A 20,579-nucleotide genomic window follows, 5' to 3' on the forward strand; every position below is an offset into this window, starting at 1 on the left:
TTTTCAGACATAGGTAAAATAGGTTAATTTTTTATTTCTTTATTTTCAGATTATTGGAAAAGTTGGACAATTCAACTTTTAGGTTTTTAAATTACTTTTCTTTTTAAGTCACTGTGACGAAACAGCTTCTTATCTTAATCAGCCAGACATCTAGATTTGTTAAGCCAAGAGAAATACACTATTGTGTTTGTGTTGACTTGTGAATGAATGTGTTTTTCTGTGGCTGGTCAAGAAGGACATACTATTATGTGTATAAACCTGAATGTTGACTTCTCTTGGTTTGGAAACAATAATGTTTGTTAATATGCTAATTACATATTATACTAAAGCCAGCTAGATGTTGATTGACAAGAGCTCCCTGCTATATCAACTATATAAATTGATTAAATGCACAAACAATGAGACCTGAGCCCTGTGGAATAATATCATTCCTAATCCTTGACCTGTGCATGTGTCCTTGACTGTAACTATTTAAGGGGCATATGCCTCTGTAGCAGTCAGAATTAAAAGAGAGAATCAAAGATCAGTCAGACTCTTCAGGACATCAGCTTGGTAGCATGGCTTCATCCAGAGAGACACAGATTTGGATTCTGCATGATTCCAGCCTAAGGGTACATGGCCCTGACTAGAAGGATACAGTTCTGCTCCACTGACAAATTTGGGGAGACCAAAGTCACCTGGCCCCATGGATATGTTGTTTGGAGTTGCCAAATGGGACCCTCCGGTCGCATGGAATCCATGGAGACATTCGGAGAAGCCAGACTGGGACAAGCCGGTCATCTGGCCCCATAGAAACTCTCGGAGAGGCCAGGGTGGGACCCTCGGGTCTCTTGGCCTTGTACCTCAATGGATTGTCAGCTTCCTAAGCTTGCCAATACCTCCTTTCTGTGGGGGCAGCCACTGGTTGAGGTAGTTGGCCCTGGAAGTCCCAAATTCGCAGTTGTTCTATTCCCAGGCGGGCCAGCTGAATGGTGAGACTGTGTAATTTTGCACTATCTTGGGTATTTGCTGGGACTGTTCTATGTGTTTATTGTCCATTTGGTGGTTCAATAAAGTATTACCACACGGATTTACCCTCACCCTGTGTTGTCTGAGTAGTATTACTCCCACGGAAGACCCCGGGTCTTTACAGTCATCCTACAGGACTTCAACTTGAAACTGTTTGATCACTTGTACTATATACTGCAATACTTTTGTTTTGTAGTACGAAATATAGTGAAATTAGCAATCTTCTATAATGCCCAAAGGGGTATAAATATGGAGGCAATGGGGGCCCCTCACCCATATGACATATATTTACATTATATGGTTGCAAAGTGGTTAAAGGGTGTGACAACACAGCATTACTTCTTATTTATGCCAGACATACATTCCGTAGGCCAGGAAAAATACACGATTATCTTTGTGTTGACTTTTGAATGTGTGTTTTTCTTTGGTGGGTCAAGAAGAGCAGACTAGTATTTGTATAAACCTGAATGATGACATTTGAGTTGATATTATTTACTGCAACTTATTGTATGGAGAACAGCGATGTTTGTTAATATGCTATTTACATATTGTACTAGGCCAGCTAGTTTGTTCATTTACAGAGCAGGGGGATAAAAACTCTGCAAATTGATTAAATGCTCAAACAATGAGACATGAGCCTTGCACCTTCCCCCCTGACCTGTGAATTATGACCTGAGCCACAGATGTAAATATAAAAAGGGATTTCTATGGTGCTGGAAGGAGAATGAGAGAGACTCTTCAGTACAACAGCTTTTTAGCATGGCTCCATCCAGAGGGACACAGATTTGGATTCTAAAGGATGCCAGCCTAAGGGAACACGGCCCTGGCTGGAAGAATACAGATCTGCTTCCTTGACTATCACTGACCCTATGGAGACGTTTGGGGAAACCAGGATTGTGACCCTTCGGTCACCTGGTTCCATGGATATGTTTCCTGGCCACATATCTCAATGGACTTTCAGCTTCTTAAGCTTGCCACTACCTCCTCTCTGTAGGTGTCCACACAAAGAAGGGTGCCACTGGTTGAGGTAGTTGGCCCTGGAATTCCCAAAGTTGCAGCTGCTGTATTCCTGGCGGGTAGCGGAATGGTAAGACTTTGTAATTTTTGCACCACCTTGGGTATTTGCTGGGACTGTTCTATATGTTTATTGTCTGTTTGGTGGTTCAATAAAGTATTGCCACACTGTTTTACCCTCACCCTGTGTTGTCTGAATAGTTTTATGCTCACGGAAGACCCCGGGTCTTCACAAAGGGCTTCTCCTCGGAAGGTTATCAACTACAGTGGGTAGGGAAAGTATAAATTCTAAAAAGTTCATTTTTTTCTCATTAAAGTACACTCTGCACCCCATCTTGACTGAAAATAAACAGAAATATAGAAATTTTTGCAAATTTATTAATTTAATCTTGACTTTTTTCAGTCAAGATGGGGTGCAGAGTGTACTTTAATGAGAAAAAAAATGAACTTTTTAGAATTAACCAAATGGCTGCAATGAAACCAAGAGTGAAAAATGTAAAGGGGTCTGAATACTTTCCGTACCCACAGTACAGGTGATAACTTGCTGATTGCTGGGGGTACAACTGCTAAGACCCCTACTGATCCAGAGAAAGCTGGTCTGAAATGCTTTATAAGAATGAACAGGTGGGCTTGCATGTGCGCCGTGGTTCTAGTTATTGTCTATAGGGCTGCAGGAGATAGCAGGGCACATTGCTGGCTTTACACTGTCCTGTAGACAATGAATGGAGCAGTGGCACACAAGCAAAGCCACCACTTCATTATAACGAGGCATTTCAGAGCCCCTTTCTTTAGGACAACCCCTTTAATGAGGTTTGTTATGTCAAAGTTGATGGGAATATTTAAAATTTATTCTAAAACGTAATTCCTGGAGAACTGAACTCTAATGGGAGGAAGCAATGTAACTTGTGCTCACTGCTCTCCCCCGTCAAGGGGTTTCCAGTTTCAGAGTATTGATGGCTCATCCTAAGGGCAGGTGCAGTCGAGCAAATATTCTCTCATCCGAGAAAATAGCATTAATTATGCAAATCACACACTGATCAAACTCTGATCATAGTGTCAGCATAGTGCGATCCGATGAACCAGGAGCATCTGACAAGTGGCGTGAGCCATGAAAGAACTCTTACTCCAGTTAGGGATGGCAGTTAGATTTCTGGTGCAAGAAATGCTGCAGATTGTCATAAATTGGATGAGAGGTGGTGTCACACCCACGTTCCGCCCTAGCTGCAGCCACTTGGGCGAAACCGGCATGAAAACGCTAAAAGTCACAATGTTACTAGCGAAAACATTTTTGATGAATCAAGAACATTGTGCTCAATATTCCACCATGTAGCATCGCCGTCTCTGCCTCCTGCCCGGCAGAGACGCCGATCCCCTTACTGCCGTGGCCTGGCATCCTTTGCTCCGCTTCCTGCCTCACGCGTAGATTCCCTGGCACTGTGCTTAGAGCGCGCGCTCCCTGCACCTTAAAGGAGCTGCACGCGCAGTCCAAAAATGTCCCCGGCCAATGGACACCTGTTATTTAAGGAACCTCCCCCAAGATGGAGGTGCCTGTACAATGTTGAAGTTTGTGTGCTAACACTCTTCAGCCCTCATGTTCCAGCCGTGCCCACCAGCCTGTCTATCAGCCGTGCCCGCCAGTCAGCCCGCCAGCCAAGCCTGTCTGTCTGTCTGCCTGCCTACCAGTCGTGCTCATCTGCCAGCTCATCAGCCGTGCCCGTCTGCTTCGGCTGTCAGTCCCATGCGAGTCGCCTGCTCTCACACAAGGTTGGTCCCAGAGTGGCACCTGGTTCACGGAGTCGACTAAGCCGCCGTGTAGCCAGGGTCGGTCCGGGTAGGCCCTTAGTCACGCCCTTCTGGTCCCTCCTTGTACCACGGCACAGTAGTTCCACCATCCGGACCCATAACACACCATCTCCGCTGGCTATCTTAATTTCTGTATCTGGAGGTTGATCTTTCCTGTTCACACCATTAGTGGGCTTGGTATAATGCATTATTGCAGGAAAAGTGTTAAACTGGAATCCAACGATTTGTGCTCGTACAAAGAGACCACTTCTGTAAAACAGACCCTGAATGTTTCCAATTACTCACAGCAAATAGTATAGAATTGCAAGGAAATACATTATAAAGTAAATCTTATGTTGGCTGGAACTACCAACAAATTGAAAGCAGCAAATATGTACCATAATCTCACTTCAGGAAGCTGCAAACCATGGATCCCCTTAAAAAAAATATAAAAGACTAGGCAAAAAGGCACAAAAACTACATTAGTAAACTGGGTATAGACATGTTTATCGCCGAACATACCCATTGGCCCAGGACCATCTAATGTGTATGGGGCCTCCCCAACTCCCTGACGATACAGGTTCAGAAGAAATATGCCTAATCCTTTTGTTTTCAGGGGAGATAAATTGCCCCCAAAGATGCCTGACAGCGCCTCATTATTCCCTTCAAATTAAAAACACATTCACAATGTTGCAGATTTCAGAATTCAGAAGAATCATCAGCACTCAGACCTTGTGGGAGAATGCACTCTGGACATACAGCTACCATTATCTGCATCATCATAAGGCTCAGGTCACCCCACTGTATTTTGTCCAGAGAGAATAGGACCGATTATGCCAATAACACTCTGATCAGAGGACAATCCAATTTTCTCAGATTAGAAGATGTAAAAAAAAAATTCTCCATCTTCTCCATTCTGTCAGTCCATGTAAATCGGGCAGCACTAAGATGTCATCCAATGCGGTCCGACATTTTCCACGGACTCATTGACTTGCATGGCCGAATATTGGATCCAAATTAGGTACGCAGTGATTTTTTCCTCTGACTGACTCTATCCTAGGAAAAAAATCAGAGCCCTATAGACTAACACTAGTTCGAGTGCGATCTGATGTTTTGTCGGATCGCACTCAGGCCGAAAATACGTCCGTCTGCACGAGTGCTTAGAATAACCATTATAAATGAAACTGACACAAACAAAGCCAAAGAGGTCACACAGTACAGTCTAGAGAGGAATGAAACACAGCAACAAACTAACAAAGAACACAGCACTGTCTGCTGTCAGCTCAATATAGCGTCAGCATAAGCCTGCAGCTGTTGAATATTCGAGAACAAAGTTCGGTAAACTGAGCCTCCATGTATATAGGAGGATCGAGTAGAATAGATGTCAGCAGAACATGCATTTAACCAACAGCCATCTTATGTGCACTGTCATCTTAAAGGAAAAGTGTCATCAGAAAATGACTGTTTAAAAGAGAATTTGTCACTAGATTTGTAGCGCCCCGAGGGTTCGGCCGCTACAGGGGTACGCACCTGGACTCGCCGTCGACACCGTGCCGCCACCGCCATCAACCGGCCCCCAGGCCGTCGACGCTGCCAGTGAGCCCCGCCCCACGCCGTGCCCTCTGACCCCGGGCGTGCTCAGTAAACCACCACCGCAGGCCCGGCCGCAAGGCCTAGCGCCCCCTGCTGTACCACCCCTGGGAGCAACTAGGAAACGACCAGCGCGGGCCTGGTCGCAAGGCCATGTGCCCCCGGGCGCCGCCAACCCGCTCGCGCCCCCTGCCTCTGCAGTACCACCATTTGGCGCAGATCACTTCGCCCAACATACCAGTCCGGGTGGGCTTCCTTTCATCTGGCCCCCCGAGTATGTCAACCCCCGCTTTCGGAGGAGCCCGCCCGCGGGGGTTGGAGTACCATCTGAGCCCCTCAACCATGCTCCGGCGCCTCAGGAAACCCCCCAGCTACCGTTGGAGGACGCCCAGTTTGAATGGGACCCCACTGGGGAGGACCTAATGGGGTTCACAAAGGAAACGCGGGCAGACGCAGCCGAACGGCGGGAGGCCTGCCGCCAACAGCTGGAGATGTTTGAGAGGGAGCAGCGAGAGCGGCGCGTGAAACAAGAGAAGCTGCAGGTCCGGAGCGCGGAGCAGAAAATGAAGGCCCGGCGAGATCCCCGAACTGCCCGTAGTCCCCGAGTCTGTTGTGAAGTTCCAGACGGAGCGCGGCTGGGGTTTCATCCGAGACCCTGAGACCATCAGCGACGTGTTCGTGACGAGGAGGGATGTGGAGAGTCACCTGCCGGAAGGTCATCGAGGGTGGGACGTATTTCCTGGGGACGTGGCGTCTTACACCCGGCACCAAGGCGTGAAGGGATGGTACGCCCTCCACGTCCACAGAGTAGTAGAGGAGGAGGAACAGCACTACTCGGACTCTGAGTACCAAGAGGGCCCGGACGGGCATGAAGATTATGAGGAGCAAGGAGCGGCTGGAGGGTATCGCTACCAGTAAACAGTAGCATACCAGTGTAAATAGTTACCCGTCTGAGTACAAAGGAACTGTTTGGGACTGTTTCCAGAATAAAGTGTGGTCCCCGTTGGGACTGATATAGGACTGTGTGACTGTTGCCCCATCCCCTAAGTAACCTGGCTGAGGACTGAGAGCAGCCATCCCTCTTCCTTTTAACAGGCTGAGGACTGTGAGCAGCCATCCCCCCTTTTCAACCGGCCGAGGACTGGGAACGGCCAATCCCTTGTATATAGTTGCGCTTCCTAAAGCGCCCCCTACTGGTTTTATATAAAAACCGCAACATCTACCTCAAGACAAGTTTACTGGACTGTTGCACCTTTACCTGGTCGCAAGTTGCACCGCGGCCAGGATACAAGAATATGCCGTATTTGAAAATGTTTTACATGAGAAAGTTTTATATGCTGCTAGGTGATAAGGCAAATGTTTTATATGATAAAAGAGTTCCGGTAGTATTAACAATGACAAAGAAAAGTGTTTCCCATAAAGGGAATTGAACAATGTCGTTCGTTTTTGATGTAAAAAAAAAAAAAAGTTATTGAAAAAGTTTTGCATGTCCTGTAATTAACTGTTTTTGCTCTTTTCCAGCCCGAGGACGTGCTGTGGTTTACCAGGGGGGAATGTAGCGCCCCGAGGGTTCGGCCGCTACAGGGGTATTGCACCTCTGCCAGAGGTGTGGTATTCCACTCCCAGGTAAGGATGGAGTATGGATCAGGGCTCAGTTAGCTGCATACAGCACACACACCCCATTTCCGAGGGACAGCTCAACGGTGCTCCCACTAGACAGAAGTGCAGGCACGACCGACTATGTCCCTGTCTGGAGTGGGGAGGGGGGTGGAACACCCAGTGCTATAGGGGCAGATAGGGGTTGGTTCCTGAGCGTAGGTAGGAGACCATTGGTTGCTGGTCACCTGGGCTCATGGCTAGAAGGAGGTATAAAAGGTGGGCACCATCTTAGTTCTGGGTCAGTTCAAGCAGGAGGAGAAGAGAGAGGAGTTCGGCCAGAGAGGGCTGACAGGGAGCTGTGGCTCAGTCGGGGCCCAGCTCCATGAGGTGGGCCTGAGGAGAGGGCCAGGAACAGAAAGGAACAAGAACAGAAAGGAACAGAAACAGAAAGGAACAGCAAAGAAAGAGAGGAAGAAACAGAAAGGCTCAGGAACAAGAAGGTGGAAGGGATCCTAAGAACCCACGAGAATCCAGGGTGCAGGGTCAGGCAGATTAAGGGTACCAGATCCTAAGTTGGTGGAGGAGAAACAACCCTCAGCCAAAGACCGGAGGTCGTGATCATTTATTGGTGCGACACCTCATCAAACCTGCTAGGAAGGCACCATATAGGACAGCGGAGGACGGGGCCCACGTTTAACCGCACAAGTCCGCGGTAGCTGGACAAAAGTGGGTCACTGGTGAGGCAGGCCAGAGAAAGGACAAAAGGGGGTCTTGAGCCATACTCCGGAGCTGTCTGGGAGTTGACCGAGCCCCTCACCTGGTAGACGTCGCACGGCTCGGGCAGTCATTCCCTGCAGAAGTGACTTGGATATTAACCGTGAGTAAAGACCCTGGACTGCAGTACGTTGTCTGTGTGCTTTTTCGCTCCTCCGGCACTACCGGTACTGGGGCTCTCCCCACCATCACTCCCACCATCCACTACACTGCCCTGGGGCCGCACTCTTCCCGTGGGGAGTCACACCATCCCAGCTGCGTACATCCTCGGCCCCAGCGGTCTGCCCTGCAGCGGCGGTTCCTAATAACCGCAATCCACGGGTGGCGTAGTCGGACATCTCTTAAAACATCTAAAAGACTGCCACTGGTCTGACCACCCTGAGCCACGGGACCGGGTCGCCACTACTACCCCCATCGTCTCCCTATCGCCCGGTTCCGAGTGCCCCACGGCCCAGGGGGCGAGTCAGATTCATGCTGCCTGAATCATGTTTAAAGAGCCAGACAGGGCCATAAGAATAGACATGACTAGTCTGATGCAGCCCCCGGACAACTTCTTTAACCCCCCCCTCTGGTTATTGATTGGTCTTTTCCATGTGTGTACATAGCTTGAGACCGGTCAGTCACCTGGAGTGGGGCGGTGAGAAGCGGGCTGGGTGCCACACTGGACTATTAAGGTCTCTCCTAATGGTCCCCAGGTGGATTTCTGTGAAAAACCTGTGTTTTAGAGTAGGACATACCTGGCTGCAGTTGAACAGCCAGGCTCTGATTCATTCTGCCCATGGTTCTGGTCTAGTGACAAGTGCCCTTTTATATCAGGTTTGGTGCTAAATATATAAAAAAAAAAAATTGCCAATGTTTTTTTTCCACATCACAACCTGTATCAAAAAGTAAAAATTAGAAATCTTGCAATTTTCACTTTGGCCACTGGGGCTTTTTTAGACTCTAACTTCCTGTTGTTTCAGGAAACAACATATGTACATTAGCAGCAATGAATTGACTCTGACCCTGTCTGTTGTAGTAAAGCATCTAATGAGCGTGTGTAAGAAAGGGAAGATGCTGTGCATAACCCCCTTGAAGAATCTGTGTTAATATAATGCATTATGTTGTTTTGCATGCTCAGTGGTTTACTTTGTTATGTAGTGAAGTTGTGTTCTGCCCAGCAACAGATAGTTAGGAGGCATATACAGAGTTAACAGTTGGGACTAGCCAAGAATGGGAGTGTCTACATGGGAGTACAGGAGAAGACTTCCTGATAGAAGAGAAGATAGGGACCAGCTTGCAGCTGTAGCAGACCTCAGGTCTGGCTAGGTTAGCAGAACCGTGTGTAGTGAGTGTCCCTGTGGCAAGACGGAGATGAGTGAGGCAGATAGTAAGACCCTGTAGAGAAGAAACAAATGAAAGAGAAGCGAGTAGCAGGCTGGAGTCGGAACAGAGATTGAGAGGAAGAAGGAAGATGTATCGGGGACTGTGGCAGGAAGTCTAGCAGGATGGTACGGAGTTGTGAACCGGAAAAGGTAATGGAATGTAACAGAGAAAGGAAAGCGAGAAGAAGGGAAAATGCCCCACTTGATAGTTTGGAGGCATCAGTAGAAAAGGAAGCCGATTAGCCGCCATATTGACACAGAAGCTCTCCTACAGAGAGGACGACGCAATACCATGGGTTGGAGCTTAGGATTCTTGCTTACTGGACTGTAGAGGGGTTATTGAGAACGGGTGAAGCTCCCAGAATAATGGGCTGGGCTGTGCTAAGAGAAGAAATAGTAATGGAGAAAAACAGAGTAACTCCAGAAGAGAAGGAAATGTGTGTGATGATGCTCCATAATACTAAAGAAACGTCCATGAAGATCTATACTTTCTATGTACTGTACATAGGTCTTACTGCTTTTATGTTTAGTAAAAAGAAGTTTATGTTTGCACTGTGTTCTCCCTCATTAATCTCCGTAACCTCTGGTCCTGGCCAGCCAAACACAATGGCACCATGCTGTCTGCCAAAGTAACAAGTCCACACACCCAACCAGAATTTTCATGTAGCATGCCGGGGCATGGAAGACGAGTACTTCACACATGGCTACGTGTGCAAAGGTTATTGCAAGGGAAGGGGTAGCAGGGTTCGATGAGATGCATCCTGTGTAATCAGTTGTGACCTGTCTCTGCTGATAAGGAATCTGCTGTAAACTCTTCCTGAAAGGACAGGAAGTAGGAGTCTAAAATATCCCCAGTGACTACTGTGACAATTACAAGATTAATAATTTTTTTTCCTATACAGATTGTGATATGAAAAAAATAATTGCCAAACATTTTTGAAAAAATACTTTTAGATTTAGGGCAAAAAATGCAATCCTAAATCCTGTTTTCACATAACAATACATCACTAGGTGTCCAAGAAGTGTCAAGGCTTGAGAGAGGTGGCTTTCTCCAGCACCGCTCAAAGGAAAAAAAGATTTTTCTTACATCAGCAAAGAACGACAAAGGAGGTTATCATGAAGGTTATCCAAGGTGAGAATAATCCAGTTAGAGGCACCTAATGAGAGATTGCTGAAAACCAGAGCAAATACAATAACTGGTGCCATCCACGGTGACTAATTGGTCACCTGCAGTCCTAAGTGGGTCCTGTGGGTTTCTCCTCCATTTTCACTACATATTATTTAAAAAAAATAAAATAAACGCCAAAAGAAGTTACAATTTTTTTTCTTTTTTAATGATGGTGGTTCATTAGTTTTGGCGTTCGTCTTTATAACTTGTTAATAAAACCACCAGATATGGAAAGTAGTCACACGACTGCCGCTAATGAAGTGGTAAGAAGCAATTCTATTATTGGCCCGACGCCATAACACCACGCTGCGTTAATTAATATCCCGTTAGTGGCTCCCAGAAAGATTACCTCTAAATTAGTTTTCTTCTTAATTTCAGGGATATCAGCACCTCCCGGACTGCATGGAGCAGAGCTCAAGGCGAAACAGTCTTTACAAACCCGATTATTTCGTGCATTTTCTGCAAGCAGCTTGAATTCAGAACACTTTGCACAAATAACCTGTGAGCAGAAAAAATATCAATACGCTGTTAGATGAACAGACATGGGAACAGACATCAGATTGGAGCAAACTAAATTATGAGACGTAAACGGTGAGTGAAGACTGATTAGAAACTTTGTAATATATCTTATCAGAGAAATCGGCATCTTTCTCCTCCTGGAATGATCATTCATTTTCAAAATTTTCAATTCACAGATATCTAAGGGTTAATGTTTCTCCTTGTGGAGAGTGACAAGCCAGGCCTGGCAAGTCAGAGTGAGGAGACTTATAGGCCATGAAATGCTCCTCATATGCAAATTGCTGCTTCAGAGAGGAAGAGGAATAGAACTCTAGTGCCACCTATCAGTAGCAATCCTAACAGTCAATATCGTCCCTTTAACAAGCCTTCTGATTTGGCTTTTATCCCAAGTCATATGGCAAGGTTCATTAAAGGGTCGATATTGACTTTTAGGATTGCTACTTGCTGTAGGTGGCGCTAGAGTTCTAGTCCTCTTACTCTCTGAAGCAGCAATTTGCATATTCAATTCACAGGTAAAATCTGTCTTTAGTGAATGCAGACTTCCCATTATGAAGATAGAAGGTGACAGTTGGTGTTCAAACTTTTGAAGAACTGTAATTTTAGGAGAACTTGCAGTAGAATCTGTGTGGGCCTCTAGCTCCTCCCATCTACATAGAATTTTAAACGCACCAATTGTCACCTCCTAAATACAAATGGAGAAACTGGAGAGGCAAGAAGCGCAAAATAGGGTCTTATCTGGTGGCAAAAGAGTATAAAAAGTTAAGAAATCAGCTCAACTGATAGGGTTGTGAAATTCACAACTCCTATACAAAGCATGTGAAGGTTGCTGCAGCACCACCAATGGGGTTTGATGCAATTGAATGAGGAATGTGGTGATTCAAAATCCGCGCTGCCAAGTATCCAAAGTGCGATCATAGACAGAGATGTGGTATAAATGCGGTTTATTATGTCAACGTGTTTCAAGGTTTACAAACCTCTTCATCAGGACAAAACCACTGTGGTTGTTTGAATCACCACATTCCTCATTTAACTGTCATCTCTTATCTCAGTAATGGAAAAAAAAAATCACTGAATACAGATATTACCCATGTCACCAGATTCCACAATGCATATTACATACATTATTAAATGTGTCTCCCAAACCTAATGAGGCTGGTGTACTTACTCAGAAAACCCATGTCAGAATGGCTTTATAATCTTTTGAAGTGTTTGCCCTCCTAATATTAAAATGAGCATTTTTTTTAGTCCAACATTAGCAAAAAAATGTTCACCTTAATATCAGGATGATAATGATTTGCAAAGTAAGTTTACCAATCACATTAGGTCTAAAATATCTATTTATTAAGGTATGCAGTTAGAAATATGAAATCTGGTGATCTGAAAATCTGTTTCATACAGTAAATATCTTATCGAGGTAAGACAACATAGACTTAAAGACCATAAGAACCCTCACGATCACCTGTTACTGGACGGAATTTTTCAGATGCTGCCGGAACAGCAGCTCCATCATTTCCGGGTACTGCAGATCAACAGACATGTTAATGAATTGGTGTCACGGGTGTGTCAGGTGTGACAGACAGTCGTTCTGGATCCAGCTGTAGAAGGTCCTTGCGCTTAGCTTTGCAGACACCTTATTGATCTTTTCATCTCTGTAGTGTAGTGATATCCTTCTCCCTCCAGGACCTAGCAGTGACCTCTACCTGCTGCTGCTAATTGACACACCCTTGCTGGATGTTTAAATACCTTCAGTGTCTCCAGAGTGTCACCGGTGATAGCTCTATTTTCCCCTGTCCAGGCTTGAAGTACTAGTAGTCGGCTAGTGTCTTCTTGGAGGATTGTTGGTGTTATCTAAAACCCCCGCCGGTGCCAGTAACAGCTGATTGACAGAGGTGCCGGGTGTCGTACCCCCATCGATCAGGTATTGATGGCCTGTCCTACTGATAAAGCCATCAAAAAAAAAGTAGTGGCCAATCCCTTTAAAGAACTTGAGAATAACCTTTTAGATGTACTGTAAGATGAGGAGTAACTCAGACAGACTAAACTCAAATAGCTTTGTTTCTTTGATCTAAACACTTGAGACGGCTCCGATCTTCCCTATGGAAATTTAGCCGACAACAAAATCCATAAGGAAAGAGTTTGTGTAATCAGCATTGATTGTTTAGTTCCAGAAGAGTTACATTTTAGCAAGAATTAAGGAATAAATGTGTAGGACGTGTCTCCCTGCAGAAAACGTGCAACATCAATGGATCGAGCACTTTATCCACAGAAACGGACCACAGACCGGCTCCCGTTGCGTGCAGACACTTACCGCCCCGCACTGTTTGCAGTGGTGTCGCCTCTTTGTAATCGAGTTGAAGGTCTCTCCACATCCTTTGCAGCTTTGCTTTTCTTTGTCACGCTTCACCTTGGTTGATTTTCTAAAGGATTCTTGCTGGAAAAACAAAATAATATACATAAAACTTAAAGCTCCAGGGTCCCAAAGTAAAGGCTTCTCCAACTACTGTATCATCCAGATTTATTGGTCTCTCTAGAAGGGTCTTTTTGGCTCCAGGCAGTGTCGTAACTACAATGGGTGCAGGGGTTGCAGTCGCACCCAGGCCCTGAAGCCTAAGGGACCCCAAAAGATCCCTTTGGCCCATTTGAGAAGATCAGTACCATTAAAGATCTGTGACAGATGTGCAAATTACGCCACTGGCTCCAGGTCCTGGGTGCAACCGTGCCCTCGGCTAACTCTACAGCTACGCCCATGTATCTTTTTTCAAGTTTTGGCAAGAAATGATTACCCATAATGAAGTGTCGTGACCATTTCTATGCCAAATTGTTACAGTCTTGGGATGTCCTTTCTTTAAAAGGGTAATGACGTTTAATGAATACAACCAACTATTTTTTGCAAATTTACGTAAATTTTGCCCAATTGACTTGATTTATGTGAGTGTTACATGCAAAAGGGATTGACTGAAAGTGTGGTTGCTTCTTCCATCAGGCATCAGCAGCAGGACCTGACCCCTGTTGTGTTATCGGACAGGCAGAGAAGTGGTTTAAAGAGTTATTATGGTCTTATTAAATGGCTAAAATTGTAAAATTACAAAACCATTAGAAAAAAAAGCAACTTTGCAATTTATCTCCTGTAAAAAAAACGTCTCCAAGTTTTTTAATTCTATAGTCTAAAATTCTTAGACTTATAGTCTAAGTCTCAGAGGTGGCCCATTTTCAAGGTCAGGAGTTTGCACATCCTAGCTCTTTGCTATAGAACTTGTAAACACTGCTCTAAACCTGACCAGATCGCTGGATGTGGACAGCTTCAGCTCCCATGTGCTCCTTTGATGCTACAAATGCAAAGCTTCATCTTTTTACAGCATTTGAGCATGCACAATTCAGACCAGTGGATACTGTATATGCTCAAAAGCTCAACGTCTCCGGCAAGCAGGAAGCTGGAAGGCAGGGAAGCTGTGCGCCCCTGAAGAACAATCATGATTCAGCCCTCTAAAGAGTAAAACAATGCTTAAACTATATCGGTCGCCAGATTTCACAACAAAGACGGCATACTTTGTTAAATAGATATATTACACATGATGAGGCTGATGTGCTTACTTTGAATTGGCGGTATAATCCTATTTTTAAAATGGTCGTTTTAGTAGACAAGATACAGAGCGAGAGCGCTCATGAGTGTATTCAGTCTCCGCTCTCCCAGCCTGACAGCTGCAGCTTGTACTGAGCAATGCGAGATCTTAGCAGGGAGGGGGGGCACCGAGGAGGTATAAAACAAAAGGCTAGAGTTTAAACTTTAAAAAAAGGATTAAAAAGCCATTGTGACACGTATTTTCACAGTAAGTACAGCAACCTTGGCAGATCTAAGATGTCTACTTACTAATGTATACAGTTTGTACTATAAAGTCAGTTGATAAATCTGATTTAAAGGTGACAGCATGAGGGTTGGGTGATCTTCAAAAATTTGAGGATAAGATCCTGAAGGAAACTATGCAACCAAATTAGAAAACGTTGAGAGATCCAACAGTGACCAGCTGAAATGTCTTGACCCCACAAGAGGAAATACTGAGGGGCAACCTTGGCTTTATACAACTAGCCCACGTCCAATATAATTACATTGTTCTCCTTGCGGTCATCATTGCACACAGGATACATAAAACAAGCGCTGTAGAATGTGGTCTGCACCTACAGTATATACAAAGCCCGGCGTCCATCACAGTCCACACTTTTACGCCATTTTTTATGGGGACGGAGACGCCAGCCGTGTACATTCTGCTTATTACAATGTATCAATTCTCTCTGGCCCAAAACCAGTCACTTTAATGTGTAATGAGTCACGGGCCACAAAACAAGGGAGATGAAATGTAATCTGTCCGAGTAAGATTGATGCCCGGCAGAGCTTGGTAAAAGGGATACGTACAACCACGATGGCTACATTTCATCTGATTCCTATTAAAGCTGAAGCCTCCAAAATGTCACTGATGACAATTTATAAGTTCTAGAACCCCAGCAATTAGGGGGGTCAATAAACTAAGAACAAAAAAAATGACTACAGGACAATCCCCATATCACTCCTGCAAAATCAAAAGAACAAAAGCCAAATTTCTGTTGGGTTGTAAAACTTTCTATTCCTCCGTTTTTTTTAAAAAAGTTGGGTGACAACAGGAAGCAGAACTACAGTATATTGGGTGCAGGCAGGACCAATGCCAGCCATTTTTTCACTTTTTACTACATTTTGTAGTCCCCTTGGGAGACTTGAACTTGCAATCGTCTGATCGCTTATACTATGCAAGCAATATATATGAAATAAATTAACTTTTTGATGATATTCTAATTTAGTGAGAAGCACTTGTATATATTATTATTTTAATCTTGTTTCAACTTTTACTATACTTTGCAGTATATGTGTGTATATGTATATATATATATATATATATATATATATATATATATGTATGTATATATATATATATATATATATATATATATATACACACACACACATACATATACACACACACACACACATATATATATATATACACACGCGTGCATCTCACTAAATTAGAATATCATCAAAAAGTTAATTTATTTCAGTTCTTCAATACAAAAAGTGAAACTCATATATTATATAGAGTCATTACACACAGAGTGATCTATTTCAAGTGTTTATTTCTGTTAATGTTGATGATTATGGCTTACAGCCAATGAAAACACAAAAGTCATTATCTCAGTAAATTAGAATACTTTATAACAACAGCTTGAAAAATGATTTTAAAATCAGAAATGTTGGCCTACTGAAATGTATGTTCAGTAAATGCCCTCAATACTTGGTCGGGGCTCCTTTTGCATCAATTACTGCATCAATGCGGCGTGGCATGGAGGCGATCAGCCTGTGGCACTGCTGAGGTGTTATGGAAGCCCAGGTTGCTTTGATAGCAGCCTTCAGCTCGTCTGCATTGTTGGGTCTGGTGTCTCTCATCTTCCTCTTGACAATACCCCATAGATTCTCTATAATAGATTCTCTATGGGGTTAAGGTCAGGCGAGTTTGCTGCCAATCAAGCACAGTGATACTGTTGTGTGTAAACCAGGTATTGGTACTTTTGGCAGTGTGGACAGGGGCCAAGTCCTGCTGGAGAATGAAATTTCCATCTCTAAAAAGCTTATCGGCAGAGGGAAGCATGAAGTGCTCTAAAATCTCCTGGTAAACGGCTGCGCTGACTTTGGTCTTGATAAAACACAGTGGACCTACACCAGCAGATGACATGGCTCCCCAAACCATCACCGATTGTGGAAACCTCACACTAGACCTCCAGCAGCTTGGATTGTGGCCTCTCTACTCTTCCTCCAGACTCTGGGACCTTGTGGAGTGTGTCAATGACTGCCTTCTGGACATCTGTCAAGTCAGCAGTCATCCCCATGATTGTGGAGCCTACTGAAACAGACTAAGGGTCCTTTTTAAACACTTAGGAAGCCTTTGCAGGTGTTTTTTGTTAATTATTTTAATTTCCTGAGATAATGACTTTTGTGTTTTCATTGGCTGTAAGCCATAATCATCAACATTAACAGAAATAAACACTTGAAATAGATCACTCTGCTTGTAATGACTCTATATACTGTAATATAGGAGTTTCACTTTTTGTATTGAAGAACTGAAATAAATTAACTTTTTGATGATATTCTAATTCAGTGAGATGCACCTGTATGTGGTATCACTGCATCCATAAAATTCTGATCTATCAAACTGTGAAATTAATTAACACGATTGGAAAAAACTGAAAGAGAAAAATTTTGCAAAAGAAAAAAATGCAGTAAGAAGCGATTGAAACATAGTATTTACCCCAAAATAGTGTTAATAAAATGGTCAGGTCTCCCTGTAAAAAACAAAGTCTCACACAGCTCTATCAACCCCCAAAAAATTAAAATGTTACAGGTCTTAGAAGTTTTTTGTTTTATTACTTAAGTTAAAAGAAAAATGATGCGTTTGGTGTCACCATAATCACACTGACCTGGAGAATCATATTGCGGGGTAATTTTTTACTCCACAATGAACGCCATAAAAACCAAACCCAAAAAGCAAAATGCTTTTTTTTTTTCTTCTCAATTTCAGCTCACTTGGAATGTTTTCCAGATTTTCCAGTACATTATATGGTAAAATGAATGGGGCCAGTCAAAAGTACAACTCGTCCAGCAAAAAAAAAAAAACTTGTATGGCTATTTGGGCAAAGAAATTGAAATGTTATGCCTCTTGGAATAAGTTTAGTAAAACAAAAAAAATATGCAACAACAAAAAATCATCTGGTCCTTAAGGGGTTAAGGTGCTGGAATCTTCGTAGTGAATTACTGCTACAGATTGATGTTACAATCAGCTTTTAGAGATACGATGGAGTACAGAGTCATAAAATATCTCTACAAATATACTATACATTTCTGCAGTGAATGAATTGTCATCCTCAGAACAAATAAAAGCAAAATTCATTTTTTGAAAAAATCTGAGCATGTGTTATTGATTAATCACCAACTATCAGTCATTTTAGGTAGAGAAACCGGCAATATTCTAGAAGGATCTTGAAGCCCTATAACACCTCCGCTACCTGCACTCACAGGCAGGACCAGAACACCCAGGCAGATCACATTGTATGCAGCTAGGCAGGCATCACATTGGCTGTCTGCTGCTGCCATCTAGTGGACAAATTCAAGATGTGCAAATCTGTGTCATCAAATAAGTATTGTACAGCAGGTCATAAATCCGGGTCATAAATCCGGTAATCTCAGCTGGAGCGCACACAGAACTGAATTATTGTTAATTGTTCTCTGCTCTCGGCCCATATTAACTGATTTTACAGCAATCCGCTCAGATAAGCATGCCAAATGGGACAGTCGCAGAAACCTGGCATGGTCGGACTTTGCAGAAGGAATTTAAGAGAGGAGTGGTGCATGAGAACAAAGGTCATAGGGTGCCATAGCAAAAATCTTTACCAGTAATCCCCATGCATTCCTTGCATATGGAGGAAAAGCAAAAGCCTAAGGCTTGGACAATCTAACCCCCTGTATAGGTGATGCCAAATACAGGACTGGTACATGAAAGGCCACGGCCCCACTATCAGTATTCGGTCAGTATTTTTTCTCACGAGTGGGTGACAAAACCAGGAGTGGGTGATAAAAGCAGAATTGGTGACTTGTTTCTATTATACCTTTTCTCTGATTGTTCCTCACCTGGTTTTGGCTCCCACTCCTGAGAAAAAATACTGACCAAATACTGATAGTGTAGTAGTAGCCTAAGGCCCCCTTTACACGTCCTGATGATACCGGTACCCCGATTATCACTGCACCAGAGCAATTGGGAAGAGCAAGGCAAAGTGACAGACTTGGAGTATCAAGTGTGATACACCACTTCCAGGGTGGCTGCAGGATAGTATTTTTAGGCTGGGAAATGCCATGGACCTTCCCAGCTTGATAATATCAGCACGCAGCTGTCTGCTTTACCTTGGCTGGTTACACTTCATTTTTTTCATTTATTTATTAGGTTAATACAAGGATAATAACTACACACGCACGACACTAATTATATATCTCAAGGATATCTATCATCTATTCACCTCATATTTAACTTTCTATCTCCATCTTTGCACATCTTTAACACATAAAAAATTTTAAATTTCTATTCTGCATTCTATTCCAGTACATGTCACACGGATATCATCCATGTGCGAATGTGTGGTACATATTGTCATCTGTGCTGCCGGAAAAAAAAAAGGACATGTCTACGTGTGGGTCACACGGACACACGGTCCATGTGCAAACAGGGACATATGCGCAGCCCCATAGTTTACAATAGGTGTATTGGCCCCATATCATCCGTGCTTCTGGAAAAAACAAACAGACGTGTATGGCACCATAGGTTATAATGGGTACAAGTGATATTCATGAAAAAAAGGGATACATCATGTACTGGAAACACAGAAATGTGAAGTTGGTTAAGGGAAAGTTCCCACAATGAGTATCTGGTGAGTTTTTGATGTTGCAGATTTTCTGCACCTATTAAGTAAATAAGGTTACTTGCATTTTTATCGCGTTTTTGAAGCTGCGTTTTTTGTCTTTTTTATGTGTTATGTTTTAAACAAAGCTGCTTGTTTTTGATACTTCCTGATATTTGGCTTTGACAAAACTTCATGTGTGCCTTACTCGCATTTTTAATGCGTTTCTGCAGTGGAAATGTGCTAAAAACGCAAGTGTGTTTTTTCACCTGGGAATTTTCTGAATCTAATGCAAGTCTATGGGAAAAAACTGCACATAAAACTCAGTGTACCCGCAAGAGAAATTGTCATGTTGTGGATGTGAAACATGCACCGCACGCTTGGCTCTTTGAGCAATTACCTACCAGACTTTTCTAGAAGCAGCTCATCTCCAAGGAAAACAAGAAGTATCGGCCGCAGAAAATTAGCAGACCAGATCCTTCTCTTCCCCATCATCTGTAGAGTGAAGAGTCAGAAGTCCTCCTTACAAATTGGACTGGTTTCCAATCTTGTCAAAACTGGTGGGTTTTAACCAGCTTTAGCGAAATGTGTATGGGGGCTTTAAGACATCATCTGATAGGGGAAAGTTGGGAAACCTCCTTACACCTTAGATGGTCAGCACCTCCTGCTGAAATCGGCAGGTTGGGCTGACTTTAAAGAATTATTCCCAATAATAACCCCTTTACCCCCGAAGGTGGTTTGCATGTTAATGACCAGGCCAATTTTTACAATTCTGACCATTGTCACTTTATGAGGTAATACCTCTGGAACGCTTCAACGGATCCCACTGATTCCGAGAATGTTTTTTCGGGACATATTGTATCATGATAGTGATAAAATTTCTTCGATATCACTTGCGGTACTTTGTGAAAAAATTGGAAATCTGGCAAAAATGCAAAAAATTTTCAAACTTTTAATTTTCATGCCCTTAAATCAGAGAGATATGTCACACAGAATAGTCAATAAATAACATTTCCCTCATGTCTACTTTACATCAGCACAATTCTGGAACCCAATTTTTTTTTTTTTGTTAGGAAGTTATAAGGGTTAAAAGTTGACCAGCAATTTCTAATTTTTTCAACAAAATTTACAAAACCATTTTTTTTTAGGGGCCACATCACATTTGAAGTGACTTTGAGGGGTCTTTATGGCAGAAAATACCCCAAAGTGACACCATTCTAAAAACTGCACCCCTCAAGGTGCTCAAAAGCACATTCAAGAAGTTTATTAACCCTTCAGGTGCTTCACAGGAATTT

The 20,579-nt window shown here is 43.4% G+C and overlaps 1 protein-coding gene across 1 annotated transcript in view; it reads right to left on the reverse strand.

The window, feature by feature from the left end:
- The window catches only part of FGD3 (FYVE, RhoGEF and PH domain containing 3), a 340,862-nt gene that overhangs the window by 34,634 nt on the left and 285,649 nt on the right, over positions 1 to 20,579 (reverse strand). The window contains exons 16-17 of the mRNA XM_073644555.1: positions 13,127 to 13,249; positions 10,649 to 10,798 (exon numbers count right to left, since the gene is read on the reverse strand). Of these exons, the coding sequence (XP_073500656.1) occupies positions 10,649 to 10,798; positions 13,127 to 13,249 (273 nt within the window). The remainder of the gene's footprint in view (positions 1 to 10,648; positions 10,799 to 13,126; positions 13,250 to 20,579) is intronic.

The sequence above is a fragment of the Phyllobates terribilis genome, unplaced genomic scaffold (genome assembly GCF_046119375.1).
Source record: "Phyllobates terribilis strain yellow unplaced genomic scaffold, ASM4611937v1 Scaffold_8__6_contigs__length_399053987, whole genome shotgun sequence".
In the NCBI taxonomy this organism is placed as follows: Eukaryota; Metazoa; Chordata; class Amphibia; order Anura; family Dendrobatidae; genus Phyllobates; species Phyllobates terribilis.